At 43.7% G+C, this 15287-nt stretch overlaps 1 protein-coding gene across 3 annotated transcripts in view; it reads right to left on the reverse strand.

Moving 5' to 3' along the window:
- DAGLA (diacylglycerol lipase alpha) overlaps positions 1 to 15287 on the reverse strand; it is a 121044-nt gene that overhangs the window by 53438 nt on the left and 52319 nt on the right. For all 3 annotated transcript variants that reach the window (XM_082270117.1, XM_082270118.1, XM_082270119.1), the window contains one exon: positions 11320 to 11457. In XM_082270117.1, the coding sequence (XP_082126243.1) occupies positions 11320 to 11414 (95 nt within the window). In that variant the 5' untranslated portion in view covers positions 11415 to 11457. The remainder of the gene's footprint in view (positions 1 to 11319; positions 11458 to 15287) is intronic.

A 15287-nucleotide genomic window follows, 5' to 3' on the forward strand; every position in this document is an offset into this window, starting at 1 on the left:
TTTTAGGTTTAGAAAGGGTTTAAGGCAGGTTCCCCTAAAGAGGAAGTAAAGTTTTCTTCTTTAATTGTACCTACCTCTATAATAAGGCTTTCCTGTAGGTACTGTGAATATCTCCTAAACTTGCACAGTTTAGGAGATATTCCAAGTGCATGCAGCCAATGATGTCATCGGTGTATGCGGCTTACCATGCCAGGACCTTCAGAGCCCGTGCCTCAAATGGTGGCTCCCGCATGCATGCACCGAAGCGACGCCCACATACCCAAGAAACACCGGGAAGAGGTCAGCCATCTCAGCAGTGTGCGGGCGCTGCTGAGACAGCTTTGTTTTAAGGTAAGTATTTCATAAGCTCATTATGCCTTTGTCTTACAGGTTGTTTTTTTATTTGTTTGGGGGGGGGGGGGGGGGGTTCACAAGGTTTACAACCTCTTTAACATAGAAAAGTCAGATTTTTTTTTTTTTACTTGTACCTACAGGTAACCCGATAATAGGGCTTACCTGTAGGTACGGTGAATATCTCATTGCAATATTTGTGCCATGTAGGAGATATTCACATTGGCAGGAGGCGATTACATCACTGCGGGTGTGCCGCTGGCTATGTATGTCATCAATGACATAGTGTCATCAATGCGGAGAACGCTGTGCTATGATTGTGACTCCTGCGCACATACATTAGAGTGATTTAATTGCAACCTGGCTATTCAAATGGCTGGACAGAGTGAACTTGGAAGGAAAACCGGGTGAAGATAGAAGCACCTAAAACAGAGACAGAGTGACACTGGAGGGCTCTGCTCAACAGGTAATGCCTCGTACACTCGCATCGATAGTTGGCTGTGAATTTTCGGCCAACGTCCGATCGGCTGATCTTCGGCTTGTTAGTATGATGCTTTCGACAACCGACTCCGACTTTTCAGCCGAATAAAATCTGGTGTGCAGGCTATAAAATTTTTGTTGGCCGTCAACACAACGGCCGATTTTCCGTCAGTCAGTACAGATTTTGGCAGACAAAAATCTGATGAGCAAGACTGGGCATGCTCAGAGAAGAAAAAACACACGGAAAGTAAACCAGCACATGACATCACTTCTGAAGTTGGTTTTTGTTGGCCGAGAAAATTCGTGTGCAGTCTAGAGCCCATTTCAACCAACAAAACAACACTAGTCAAAAGTCAGCCGATTGGTCGGCCGATAATCGTTGCGTGTGTACGAGGAATAAGTCTGCCATAATGTGCTAGTTATGGCATGGCCCTACATGGGGACCATTTAATCAAGTTTTGTTAGCAAAGTTTACTACCACTTTGTAAGTACTGTATGTACGAGCAAAAATTAAAAAGCCATATGTCACAGAGTGCTCTTAGACAATAAAAAAATGTGCTGACTGTTTGTGCTCTGTATAAACGAATGAATCTGTTAATGCTGCCAAATTCCTCCATGGAAGTCTCTTCCTTCTTCAGGCTGATAACACTGAGTGCAAGTCCGGACTCCCAAAGTATGTGACGACTTAGTCAACATCGGCTGTAATATAATTGAACACTTCCTCCTATCTCTGCCCATCTCCGGGTAACTAAGCTGCAACCTGTTTTTTCTGATGGAATACTAATGCATGCAAATACAAGCTAAAATTTTTGTTGCCTGGAGGTACCTAGAAGCCCCTACCATAAGTAACAGGGAAGGAGGACACTATATTCCTAAACATAAAAAAACTGGCGCAACAGGACTCAAAAATGAACCTCAATAACCACCTAGGAAAATATTAATGGGAAGATGCACGGACCTGGATGTTGTGTGACAAAGTCCAAAAAGTCCATAAAAAGCACCGGTCTGTGCACTCCAGAAGGCTGCTGATTCTCAAGACGAGAAGGAACTTGCAATATACTGGAAGATAAGAACAGCGCCACTCTAAGTGCAGTAAAACCAATACTTTATTTGACATATAATAATGCTGGGTACTCACAAGATAAACCGTTTAAAAGGCATGGTAAACGTATGTAGAAAAATCCACATGGATTAATGGATTTTTCTACATACGTTTACCATGCCTTTTAAACGGTTTATCTTGTGAGTACCCAGCATTATTATATGTCAAATAAAGTATTGGTTTTACTGCACTTAGAGTGGCGCTGTTCTTATCTTCCGGACACTATATTCCTGACAATCAGAATGTTTGGGAAGAAACAAATATATTTCAGCAGGGGAAAACATTACATCTGCACCCCTATTATTTACTTCAATTGGCAATATATATTTTTTACATAACAGCATATTAAATCACAGGAAAGCTTTCAACGAGTCACCTCCATTAGGCTAATTAAACAGATCAGGTTGTCAGGGGATACTACAGTGGGGAAAACAATTATTTGATCCCCTGCAGATCTTGTAAGTTTGCCCACTTAGGGCTCTTTCACACGGTCCGCGCTGCTCAGCGGGGATCGATCCGCCGATTCCCGCTGAGCCAGCGGATGACAGCTCCGTCTCCGCTTGCAGTGCGGAGAGGGAGGTGTCACAGCTCCCGCTGCTCTCTATGGGGGATCGGATGAGAGCAGACCGCCTGTCCGATCACTGAATGGATGGAAAAATAGGGGTTTCTATCCGTCCAGATTTCACAGACAGGATCGGATGCGGATGGCAGCGGGTGTCAGCGGAGGTGTCTCCGCTGACATCTGCTGCCCCATAGAGCTGCATGGAGGATCCGATCAGATCCGCCTAAAAAACTGACAGGCGGATCTGATCGGATCGCCCGTGTGAAAGAGCCCTTACAAAGAAATGAAGGGTCTATAATTTTTATCATAGGTGTATTTTAAATAATAGAGACAGAATATGAACCAAAAATCCAGAAAAAAACATGATACAAATGTTATAAATTTAGTTGCAGTTCAGTGAGCAAAATAAGTATTTGACTAGCTACAGTATATGCTCGTGGTACACAGATCAGTCCTGTCAATTAAGGAAGGTGCTCCTAACGACATCTCATTATGTGTATAAAAGAAACAGGTCCACAGAATCTCTTTCTTCCATTCAAACCTCACCATTATGGGCAAGACCAAAGAGCTGTCAAAGGACATCAGGGACAAGATTGTAGCCCTACACAAGGCTGGAATGGGCTATAAGACTATTGGCAAGAAGCTTGGTGAGATGGAGATAACTTTTGGAGCGATTATTCACAAATGGAAGAAATATAAAATAACCAATCGCCCTCAGTCTGGAGTTCAATGCAGAATTTTGCCTCATAGGAGAAGGATGATTATGAGAAAAGTGAGGGATCTGCCCAGAACTACAGGGGAGGAGCTTGTGAATGATCTCAAGGCAGTTGGGACCACAGTCACCAATCAATCCATTGGTAACACAATATGCCGCCATAGATTGAAATCCTGCAGCGCACGCAAGGTCCCCCTCCTCAAGAAGGAACATATACAGGCCCGTCGGAAGTTTGTCAATGAACATATAAACGATTCAGAGAAGGATTGGGAGAAAGTGCTGTGGTCAGATGAAACCAAAATGTAGCTCTTTGGCATTAACTCGACCATGTTTAGAGAAAAATGCTGACTATGACCCTAAGAACACCATCCCTACAGTCAAGTACGGAGGTGAAAACATGATGCTTTGAGGCTGTTTCTCTTCTAAAGGTACAGGCCAACTTTGCCGCATTGAGAGACCAATAGATGGGGCCATGTATTATAAAATCATGGATGAGAACCTTCTTCCCTCAGCCAGAATACTGAAGATGGGTCTTCCATCATGACAATGACCCAAAACATACTGCCAAGGCAACAAAGCAGTGGCTCAAGAAGAAGCACATTAAGGGTATGGAGAGGTCTAGCCAGTCTCCAGACCTTAGACCTAAAGAAAATGTATGGAGGGAGCTGAAACTTCAAGTTGCCAAGCAACAGCCAAGAAACCTTAAGGATTTAGAGAAGATTTGTAAAGAGTGGACCAAATTCCCTCCTGAGATGTGTGCAAACCTGGTAACCAATTACAAGAAACGTCTTACCTCTGTGCTTCCCAACAAGGGTTTCCCCACCAAGTACTAAGTCATGTTTTGCTTGGGGATCAAATACTTCTATTACTCACTGAACTGTAACACAATTTATAACATTTGTTTTGCATGTTTTTTCTAGATTTTGGTTGATATTCTGTCTCTATCATTTAAAATACACCTATGTTAAAAATTATAGACCCTTTTTTATACTTTGTAAGTGGGTAAACCTACAAAAACTGCAGGGGATTAAATACATTTTTTCTCCACTGTTCATACCACAGCCTTTTTACTGACTAGAGGTTCCATAGGAATCCAAAATGCTCTAAGCCTCTGGTGTAACTAGTTAAAATAACTGGGAAAACCTTTGAAAGTACAGGAGCAGCAATCATTTTCAGAGGATCCCTTGTTAATGTCTTATTGGGGGTGGGGTCTCTGGTGCTGACATCACGCTGCTGCACAATCGGCAGCGGCTCATTATGTAAGTGGATGGTTTTTACATTTTGTTCTATTAAACTACTGCAATATCAGAAGTTATTCCTGGCTCCTGGTGAGCTTTATTTATCTCAGCTCAGTTTTGTCTGGAAGTGTCATTGGATACAGAAGATTGTGAAGTCTTGCACCCACAAAGTTCTGACATGAGTCACAGGCGTACATGCTGTTGTAAGGGCAGCCTTCCGTTCTGGTGAGTGTTTACTTCACAGGGGAATGATGGCTGGTCTTTGAACACGTAAAGAAGAATGATTTCACTTCTGAAGGTGCTGGATTGTTTCATCCTTTTCCATTTATAACGGCTGTGTTTGGTGTGGTACATCTTTTGGATGGTATGCAATATCTAATAAAATATGCAATGCTTGGAAGGTTTACTGAATTTTTACGAATGTCAATTATATTATAGAAGAAACTCTGCCATCCTTCCTCTATCTTACCCCTGGTTAAATGATAGTTTCTAAAACGCGTCGGGCTGAAGAGGATATTTATCTACACCAAGCTTTGGCATTTGCATAGAGTACTCAGACAATGTTGATAGGTTTTAATACTAACACTATTTTTTGTATCTATTTTTTCTATGTTTTATATCTTGTTACAAAGTACTGTCATTCGTCTATCCTAATATGATGACTTTATAGTTGCTGTTAAAGTCCCACTGTTTGGGGGTATTTTCCCTGCTATTTTTTCCATTTATGGAGAACATTGTTTCACTAGGACATTTTCAGTGGTTTATGAACTAACTGATTTTGCACATAGATTAATATTTCTATGTAATTCACACATTTTAAAGTGGCGCTACACATTTTTTGTTTATTATCAGAGGCTGCCTCCAATCCATACACTTGGCATCACAAGAGCCCATCCCTTTTGGAAACTGCTTCATCAGTTGGCAACCCCTTTAGTACAGCAGGTTGTTACAATTGGCTGGTAACTTACAACTACCATATAAGTTCTTGGTGATAGGTTCCAAGTAATGTTTTAAACATTTTTACAAAAGCTTGCAGTTGTGAGAAAATTGCTATTTATTTGGCCAGCATTAAGGTCAGCTTTTACTTCCGCTCATTTGCTCCCCCCCCCCCTCTGGTGCCACATTTGGCACCTTTCAGGGGGGAGGGGGGAATGGGTACCTGTTTTTGACAGGTACCCTTCCCCACTTGCGGGAGACATCACCGCGGCGTTGTCCTTCTGAAGTTTGGCCCCCTCCTCCTTCCCCCACTGCCGAGCCAATCCGAAGGCTTCACTGCAATGGTGGCGGCAACACCCGTCAGCCGATGGAAACTTCGGCTGGGGTGCCGACATCGCTGGACTCCAGGACAGGCATGTTTCCTAATATTAAAAGTCAGCAGCTACAGTATGTGTAGCTGCTGACTTTTAATATTTGGAGGGGGAGAGGGGAGGCTGGAACACGGCTTGAAAGCTGACCATACACATCTACTGTTTTTTTGTTCAGCCAGAGGCTGGTCGAAAAAAAAAAAAAAACAAACAAATTTCACCATTCACACAAAATGTGATGGATGGAGGAATCCTCCCTGCCAGGAGATTATATTCAGACAGCAGAACTCTGACCAACAGAAATATTTCTAACACACTAAAACGCAAAATGCCCACACACTACTCAGCCAGTCCCTACTGGACCAGCCAAATTTCGTACAGCTTAAAGCGGTACTCCAAAAAGAAAATAATTTTTATTTTTCTTTAATGCCATTAGCCATATATATGGTCAGGGCAGCCATCAGGGGGGGACAGCCCATACACATGTAGGGGGCCCAGGCATTCCAAGGGGCCCGGCCGCCCAGGCCCCCACCAACGAGACCGAGTTGTTGCTGTTCAAGAGGATATATCCAAGCAATCCTAACTTCACGGGAGTGCGCCCAACAAATGCCAACTTCACAAGATTACATTGAAGCAATTCTAACTTCACAAGAGTGAACCCAACCAAAACTAACTTCACAAAAGTACACCTAACCAATGCTAACTTCAGGAGAGTATATAAAGCCAATGCTACTCTCATGAGTGTACATCCAAGCATTTTTAACTTCATGAGAGTGCATCCAACCATTGCTAACTTCATAAATGTACACCCAACCGATGTCAACCTCACGAGAATACACCCGACCAATGCCAACTTCTTGAGAGTACACCCAAGGAATGTTAACTTTCTGAGAGTATACCTAACCAGCAATTACTTCCTGAGGGCATATCCAATCAATGTCAACTTTCTGAGAGTAGTGTACATCCAAGCAATGTTAACTTCATGATAGTACAAGCAACCAACCACCACTAACTTTCTGAAAGTTCATCTGACCAATGCCAACTTCCCAAGAGTACATCCAAGCAATGCTAACTTCATGAAAGTACACCCAAATTATTCTAACTTCACGTGAGTACATCCAAGAAATGTTAACTTCATGAGAGAGCACCGAAGCTATGCTAACTAAATGAGAGTACACCCAACCAATGATTACTTTATGAGAATACACCCAAGCAGTGCTTACTTCATGACAGTACACCCATCCAGAGCAGCCATCAGGGGGGACAGCCCATACACATGTAGGGGGCCCGTGCGTTCCTAGGGGCCCGGCCGCCCAGGCCCCAATCAACGAGACCGAGTTGTTAATGCTATAGTAACTAGCAATTGCTAAAGCAGGGCGGCTGCAGAGTAAGCCAATGCAGCTGAAGGGATGTCTCTTTGCTGGATTGCGCTGTCTCTTTGGTAAAAATAGGAAGCTGTCATTTTACTGGATTGGCATGTCTCTTTGCTGAATATATGGGGATGTCTCTTTGATGGATTGAATTAGTTTTAAAATATTAAGTTGTAAGAGTGTTAAAATAGAAGTGGGTGCACTGAAGGACTCGGTGGGATGGCCAGTGGGCGGATTTGGTGGGATGGCCAGAGGGCGGGCCCTGTGGAATGTTGGTGGTCAGGCCCGGAGGGGGCCAGGCCTAAAGCGGTGTATGTATGTGTATGTAAAATTTCTGATGGCTGCCCTGTATATGGTCATATAGCTATAGTGGGTGTCCCATTACTGGCTACCTCTACATTTAGTAAAACTCTTAATTTTCATTCACCCCGGACACCATTGTAACTGCTGAACTTCCGGCAAAGAATCTTGCTGTCCCAGCTCTACTACACTGATCATAACAGGTTGTCCGCTGTGCATCGCCTCAATTAAAAAAAAAAAAAGTCTTGTATACTTTTTATTGAATACTAGGTGTTCCGAGATTGGAGAAGGGCAGATGAGTGATGGTCATCTGCAACTCCTCCATTGAAGGATCCCTACTTGTTCCAGTGTTTACAGAAACCACTGCCAAACATGAACAATAAAGCTTATAAAAACTGAAACAGTAAAAAATATGTGGACAAAAACCTTACTCCTGTCTGGTTTTAGAAACCCTGGTATTCAGTACTCCAGCTTCATGACGCAGACTTAGAATGCTATGACCTTTAAATGTAGGGATGCGTGGACTGAGGATCTGGGTGCTATATCTTCTGAGGAGTGGACGGGCATCCTGGATAATATCCTCAAGGTATCCCTGTCCTCGTCACAGAATCTCACGCAATTATTTATCCTTCATCACACCTACCGTATCCCTGAGAGGTTGCATAGGTGGCACAGGAGGGATTCTCCTCTGTGCCCTCGATGTAAAATTCACACAGGGACTGCTTTATATGCTATAGCACTGTCCCAAACGACACCGTTACTGGACGGCAGTGATGCGATCCATCAATTCCATTTGGCAGTTGGCTCTACCCATGGATCCGAAGCTGTGCCTTCTGGGTTGACTTGATAAGGAACTAAATACCCCTGTAGTACACACTGCCGTTCTTAGGTTACTATTCCTTGCATAGGAAGCTGTTGGCGAGGAAGTGGATCTCGCTGATTGCCCTAACGCATGCGGAGTGGGTAACTGAGGTGAACATGATTCTAGGTAGGGAGAGTCTCACTTATAAACACAGAGGCAGTGTACTGAAATTTGAGCGTATCTGGGCGCCGTGGCTTGATGTTCCTGGACTTGCTCCGTTGCATTTAGTCACTAACAGGATAATGGGAGGGGTAACTACCACTGTTTAGTGATGCGGTCTTGAGCATCGGAGTACCTGATGAGGGTGTGGAGTGCGGGAGGTTTGGAGACTATACTATTACTTACACTTCATATTTGGGATAGAGCGGTATTATAGATGAGCACGCTATCACTATCAGCTTGGGGGCTTCTCTGTATTTCTTTTTCTTTGTTTCTTTTTTTGTTTACTGGTTCTGTTTCTTTTTTATTTTTGGTTATACCCATCTTCGGGTCTGCTGGGTTTGGAGTCATTCCCGGTTGCACTTCGGTCCGATAGGGGAGTTCAGTAATACTCTGAATAGCTGTGTCCGTAACTAGCTATCATCTCTGGGGCGAATTCTGTATCGCACATCCTGAACTAGGTTTATATATTGATTTTGCAGGGGGTGTTGAGGGTTGCGGACTAGACAGTACTGTGCATCAAAACTGTTCGGTCTCATTTATATTATGTAATGGCTCTGTTTGGTATTGATGAGAGTTCTCACTACTGATTGTGTTATTGTTTATTTCTGTTTTCTATTGTGTTTTCAATGTTTTTTTTTTCTGTTTGTCTCTTTGTTTCCCAAAAAAACTAAAACTTTTCAATAAAAATTATCTGATTTAAAAAAAAAAAAGAAACCCTGGTATTCCCTCTTTGCGGGCCGCCCCCTCCCTCCTGGACCCTGCTCTCCAGCTGAAAGACCCCAAGCACATGTGCTCTTGGCATATGTAGCATAGAAAAGATGACAGCAGGTGGTCAATAACATCCCACATGTCAAAGATTCCTCTGCCATTGTTCTTCAAGTGATGTGTTATGACAGTCACTATTGTTCACATGCTTCTAGAATGTAAAGGTTCACTTTCAAGGATGAGTGTACTTCAAGAGAAATTGTACCCAACCCCTCCTTTCTGCTCTATTTCAGGACTTTCGAGAAATTGTCTATGTGCAGGTGTGGCTAGGAGAAAGGAAGATTTCAACTGGAAGCTATAAAAATTCTTAAGGGTGCCGTTGTCCGATTCAGGTAACGACATCATCTGGGGTAGGGGGTGAGTGTATGGGCTAGACAAGATAACTACTTTCAATTTAAAAACACTTAAAAGAGAAGCTTGGGTTTAAAAAAAAAAATTACACTTACTTAGGTGACTGCAGCTGGGTTTGATCGCTCAGTTCTCCCCTTCCGCTTTGAGCAGAGAGCAGTGACTGTCAGTCACTGTCTCTCTGCTCTGCCCCTCCAGCACTCACTGGTGCGCTGGGCTGTGGAGGGGGCAAGAGTGGCTGGCTCAGTCTCCCAGCCTCTCGCTGAGAGGTGGAGCCAGCTGCCTTTCAAGGCATCTGGGAGGATCGATCCAGTGCCTGGACTGGCTGAGTGATGTCAGCCAACAGCAGACTTTAGTCCACTGTTGGCTGAAAAGGAGTCACAGGAGTGGAGAACTACCTGCACTCCTGTGATCCGAAGGAGGAAAAAAGCTTCGCCCATACCTCTCCTGTGGACCACAGGAGTGCAGTTCATTCTGTCGCCTGACATCACAGAGCTGGTGCAGGCTTGGGAAAGATCGAGATCCACCCACATGTCTGGACCTGAACCTAGCTCAGCCGGGGGGGGGGGGGGGGGGCAGAGCAGAGAGCTGGTGACTGACACCAGCTCTCTGCTCTGGGTATGGAGTGATCGGCAATGTTTGACTGCATGGTGCTCAGTCTTGGAGCTGGAGAGGGACAGATGCAGCATCCACCCAAGTCAGTTTAATTCCAGGAAAAAAAAAAGACATTCCCATATATCTCTTTTAATGCTGCCATATACCAATTCAGCTAATTCCTGTTGAATTTGATGAAATTTGATCCATAGGTGCTCCTGCTGGCATCGTCCAGCTCGACAAATATCGTTTTTGTTCCACTTTTGACAACTGAGCTGGGTAGAAAATTGTCAGCCAAACAGGGGCCCCATCCAATTACATGCAGCCACTTTTCTGGCATCTTGACAGCAGATATAAGAATACAACAGCTAGCAGGAGAGATCTGCCCATCCATGCTAATGAGCATGAATAGAGGAATCTGCTAGTTTTCTTTTATTTAGCCCACATGCTGAATGATGGAAATCTATGTGTGTATGAACACCCTTATCGCTTAAGGCAGAGGTGTCAAACTCAATTTAATCTCGGGCCGCATCAGCGTTATGGTTGCCCTCAAAGGGCCGGTTATATCTGTAAGATTAGATGTCCAGAGCACCCCATCGCCCTCTTACATCCTTACATGAGATGTTAAGAGCCCCCCCACCATCAGAAGTCAAGAGTCACCCACCCTTCCTTACATCACAATGCACCCCCCTTACCTTGTGCTGCTGCCAGGAAGAAGATGCATATGGATCTGGGAAGAAGTGCAGGGTCTGGATGGAGGAGAACCAGAGGAGGTCTGGAGTCAGCTTCCAGAGTCTGCTGAATGCTGAGACCAGGGGAGACAGAGGCAAGGTGGTGGATCTGTAGGAGGAGTTCTGCCCTCCTCTCAGCTGTGGACTGCTGAGAAGGGGGGGTGGGCAAAGACAAGCCTTTCTGCAGCTGCACAGCGGAGTGCAGGATCTGACAAAGGAGTTCTGTCCTCTCTGCTGCCACCTACAGAGACAATGTGGGGGTAGAGACAAGGAGAGGTGCAAAGGGCCACCTGAAATGGCCTGGGGGGGGGGCGCATTCGGCCCGCGGGCCTTGTGTTTGACACCTGTGGCTTAAGGGTAAGGTAAGGTTACAGAACTAAAACTTATGTGCAATACCAAAATTAAATAAATATCTGCAGAATAGTATAATTTGAATGTAATCACCATATCACTTACCAGGTGCTGTGTAGTACAAAAAGGAAGATTCCTGGCAGCACCAAATCATCGCTGCCCACAGACCAGCGCCGGCGGAATACAACAATCCCCGGCATGGTGAGCAGCAAGCACTGTGTCACCGCGGCCTGCCTTTACTGTCTGCAAAATAAGGAAACAAATGATCAAATATGACAATATAGCACGTGGATAAGACATTCATGTGACAATACATTAAACTAGATGCAAACTACTGCACTGAGCATCAAGAATTTATCTGTTTTTTTATTGGCACAAAAATGAATAATCTTTAACCTATTACACAATTTCATGAATCGCTTTAGAAAAGATATTGGCTGTGAAACTCCTTACTCAGGAATTCTTTCTGAAATACAGAAAACCAAACTTAAGCAAACAGATAAAACTGGTTCAGAGAAGGGAAACCTTTAAAAAATGAATTTGAGAGGATCAGCGGTTGGTCAATTATGAACTAAAAGTGCTGCAAGTGGACAGTAATCAATAATACATAGTAGACATTACATCATCAGCATAGACACTGGAAGATCTGTTTGCTCTGAAGAGCTTACAATCTGAGCTGGTTCATCTGTCTGCTGCTTTGCATCTAGCATGAATAAGAATGTGGGGTTCTTGTTTCTGCTGCCCTAGGCCATGCATTGAACAATAGTGAATGTACAGTTAACTTACTCGCTCTGACGCCACAGCCTAACAAGTGGCCTCTGTTCCCACTCTGCTCAGCAACCACCAACGTCCATTCCTTCCCATCCTCAGCTCGTTTCTGTCTATGCACATACCTGCTATAGAGCATAACTCTGTCTTGTGTCGTCCTGTGTCACACTGAACCTCACCCGCTCTAACTTTAACTGGAAATGTTTCGCTTTCTCATACTGCAATCTTGTAAAACCGCAATGCAGAGCCACAGAACCACTTATCACTTTCATAATCTTCTTCTGTAACCACAATCAGCTACTAGTGATCCCCACATCCTCTCCTACAGACTGCTCCTCTCTAGAAATTGCTTCAGAGTACACATCTCCCAAACTTCCTCCTCACAAGATTTACATTAAAAAAATGCTTGAAAAGTCACATATCTGTTCCAATAAATCTTTAATGAAGTTATTTTAGGATGTCAATACAGAAGTAAAAATGTAATACAACGTAAAATGGTAAAAAAACAAGGGAGGCAGTGGGAAAGGGAGAAGAATCAGGGAATGAATGGAAAAAGGCATGAATATGCCCCATTTTCCTCATGGGATAGTGACAGAGCAGGTTAGGTTTTTCTAGGCTTAGTTAACAGGTAGATAGGTATAAGGGCCTCTGAGGTAATAAGGCTTTGAACTTTTGACCTGGTGACCTGAGGCTGCCCCTCTTTTCCCGCTCAAATTCGGGTATCTGGGGAGATTTTCTACTCTCGCTGCGCTTCCCGCCCAAACCCCCCTTGTATCTGGGGAGATTTGGGCTCTCACCCCGGCTTCCCGCTCAAAATTACCGCCTAAACTGCCGCTCTAGGGCTATTTAAGGGGCTGCCACCTAAATCCTCAGACCAACTCAAGAAGAAAAAGGAAGATTTTCGTTTCTTTTCTCCCCCACCCCCCTCCCTTGGCTGTTGCGGCCAAAGTTATTATTTGTGGGTCACCTTTGTTTTTGCAAAGAGGGACACTCTGAGGCCCCGTTCACACTGGGGTGATCCGACTTCCCGGGGCGACCTCACAGGTCGCGGCGCGCTGCTTGCACCGCGACCTCGGAGCGGCCAGCACGGACTTCATAACATTGAAGTCAATGCAGGTTGCTCCAGGTCGCCCCAAAGAAGCTCCGGACCCTTTTTCTAAGTCGGAGCAACTTGTGTCGCTCCTATTAGAACGGGTCCACAGCTTCTCTATGCCAGGCGACCTACGGCGACCTGGAACGGGGGCTTAATGTTGTTGAAATAGTGGATAAAATTTTAAAATGTATTTCTTTATTACAGCCTGGATCGTGGTGATCGGGTTTGTTTTTTGTTTCAGTATTTATATATTCTGGATTGTTTGAATTTTATATTTATTATTAATACAAATAATAAATGGCCACGGCCTATTTAATTTTTATCCATAAACAGATGGTGTGGTGTCTTATTTATTTAAGTAATGATATGTGTAAAATGTAGGGGGATCCGGGCTACTATCCCATTGCATTGGTCATTATAGTGAAATACATAATACATCCAAGTCAGTGGTCTCCAAACTGTTGACCTTTGCTTGCTTTTATCTGGCACTTGGAGCCCTATTTCATCCACTGATGGGGCATAATTCCCCCCCCCCCCATATTGATCAGTGAAAGGTCACAGTTCCTCCCCTATGACCCCCAAAGATGGAGTACAATTCCTCCCAATGATACCAACAATTGGGCCCAATGACACCAATGATAGGAAACAATTCATCCCGATGACCAGTGATGGGGCACAATTCCTCCCACTGACACCAAGGATGATGTCGCTGTTTTTTCCTGCGGACTTTTTTTACTCCCAATGGCCAGAGTCCGGCCCCCCTAAAGCCAGAAGGACAGTAAACTGGACCTATGTGTAGAAAGTTTGGAGACCCCAGATCTAGGTGGACAAAATATAAAGCATCAACATATCAAAGTGAAAGGTTATATCTGAAGGGCTTAGAAGGAAGAAAGTAAAAAAAAAGGCAGGTGAAATAAACCACTGAAAATTTTGGGAAAGGTAATAGGCTTCGGGTTTTGCTGGTATTTAAATGTTTTCAAGTCCCTGTGAGCCAGCCAGCAGGACCAAGTCGAGATGGCTTCCTTGAATTTATCTTTCTCAGATGCCACTTGGGTCTCCATAGCCATTATGTCCTTTACAATCTGTGGCCAATGTACAAGGCAGGGAGAATGGCAAACCTGGCAGCAAAGAGACTGTGCCCCCGGATGCTTTTTTTGATCTTACAGAGGGACCTAGGTATCACTCACATAAAGGATACTTGAGAAAAGCCAGAGTATTAGATAAACACATGCTGTTGTAGGTGGGGAAATCTTTTTCAAAAAAGGGGATAGCAATCGGCAGTCCCACCAGATAATTGCCCTGTTTCTCAGAGCATCTCCAACAACAACTTGGTACTGATGGGTAGATTTTGCTTAACTCTGGGGGAGTCTGGTACAAGAGGTATATGGTTTTGTAGCTTTTATCTTGAAATTAGGACATTTATAGTTTGAAAAATATAACTAATTTGTCTAAGTCTTTAAAACCGCCCAAAAACCTCAGTCGTAAGTAGAGATGTGCCGGTTTTCGGTAATTCGATGTATTGCATACCCACGGTATTGTTATTGTGGTCATTTTTAAAATACCATGTTTTTCTGCTCTCCAAGTCTGCCTTTTGAATTGATACTTTTCAGTGAGCTGGATGACTCATTCACTCACTCAATAGAAACAGCTCTGGTAATATTATCCTAGAGCAGTGGTTCTTAACCTTGTTGGAGGTACTGAACCCCACCAGTTTCATATGCGCATTCACCGAACCCTTCTTAATTGGAAAAATAAAATATGATTATTTTCAAATTCAAAACATAGGTATATATTTAGGTATATATTTATACATAGGTGCACAAAATGAACAAAACCATTAAAGAACAAAACCATTAAAACATGATTTTCACACAAAAACATAATAATGAATATTTACTGCAAATCAGTGTGACCTCTGCTGTTGTCTTTCAGAGACCAGTTCATAAATTACCTCCGCCGAACTCGCGAGACTGACTGACCGAACCCAGGTTAAGAACCACTGTCCTAGAGTGAGAGAGCTTAGCTCCTCCCTGTAACCAATCAGACGACTCCCAGCACACACCCGCATGCTTCTTCCAGGGCTCAGACACAGATAGAAACACTGCCTACTACAAGCAAGTCTCTGCAGATAGAATAAGATAGATAGATAGATAGATAGATAGATAGATAGATAGATAGATAGATAGATAGATAGATAGATAGATAGATAGAT

The sequence above is a fragment of the Pelophylax lessonae genome (genome assembly GCF_965119305.1).
Source record: "Pelophylax lessonae genome assembly, chromosome: 10".
Taxonomy (NCBI): domain Eukaryota; kingdom Metazoa; phylum Chordata; class Amphibia; order Anura; family Ranidae; genus Pelophylax; species Pelophylax lessonae.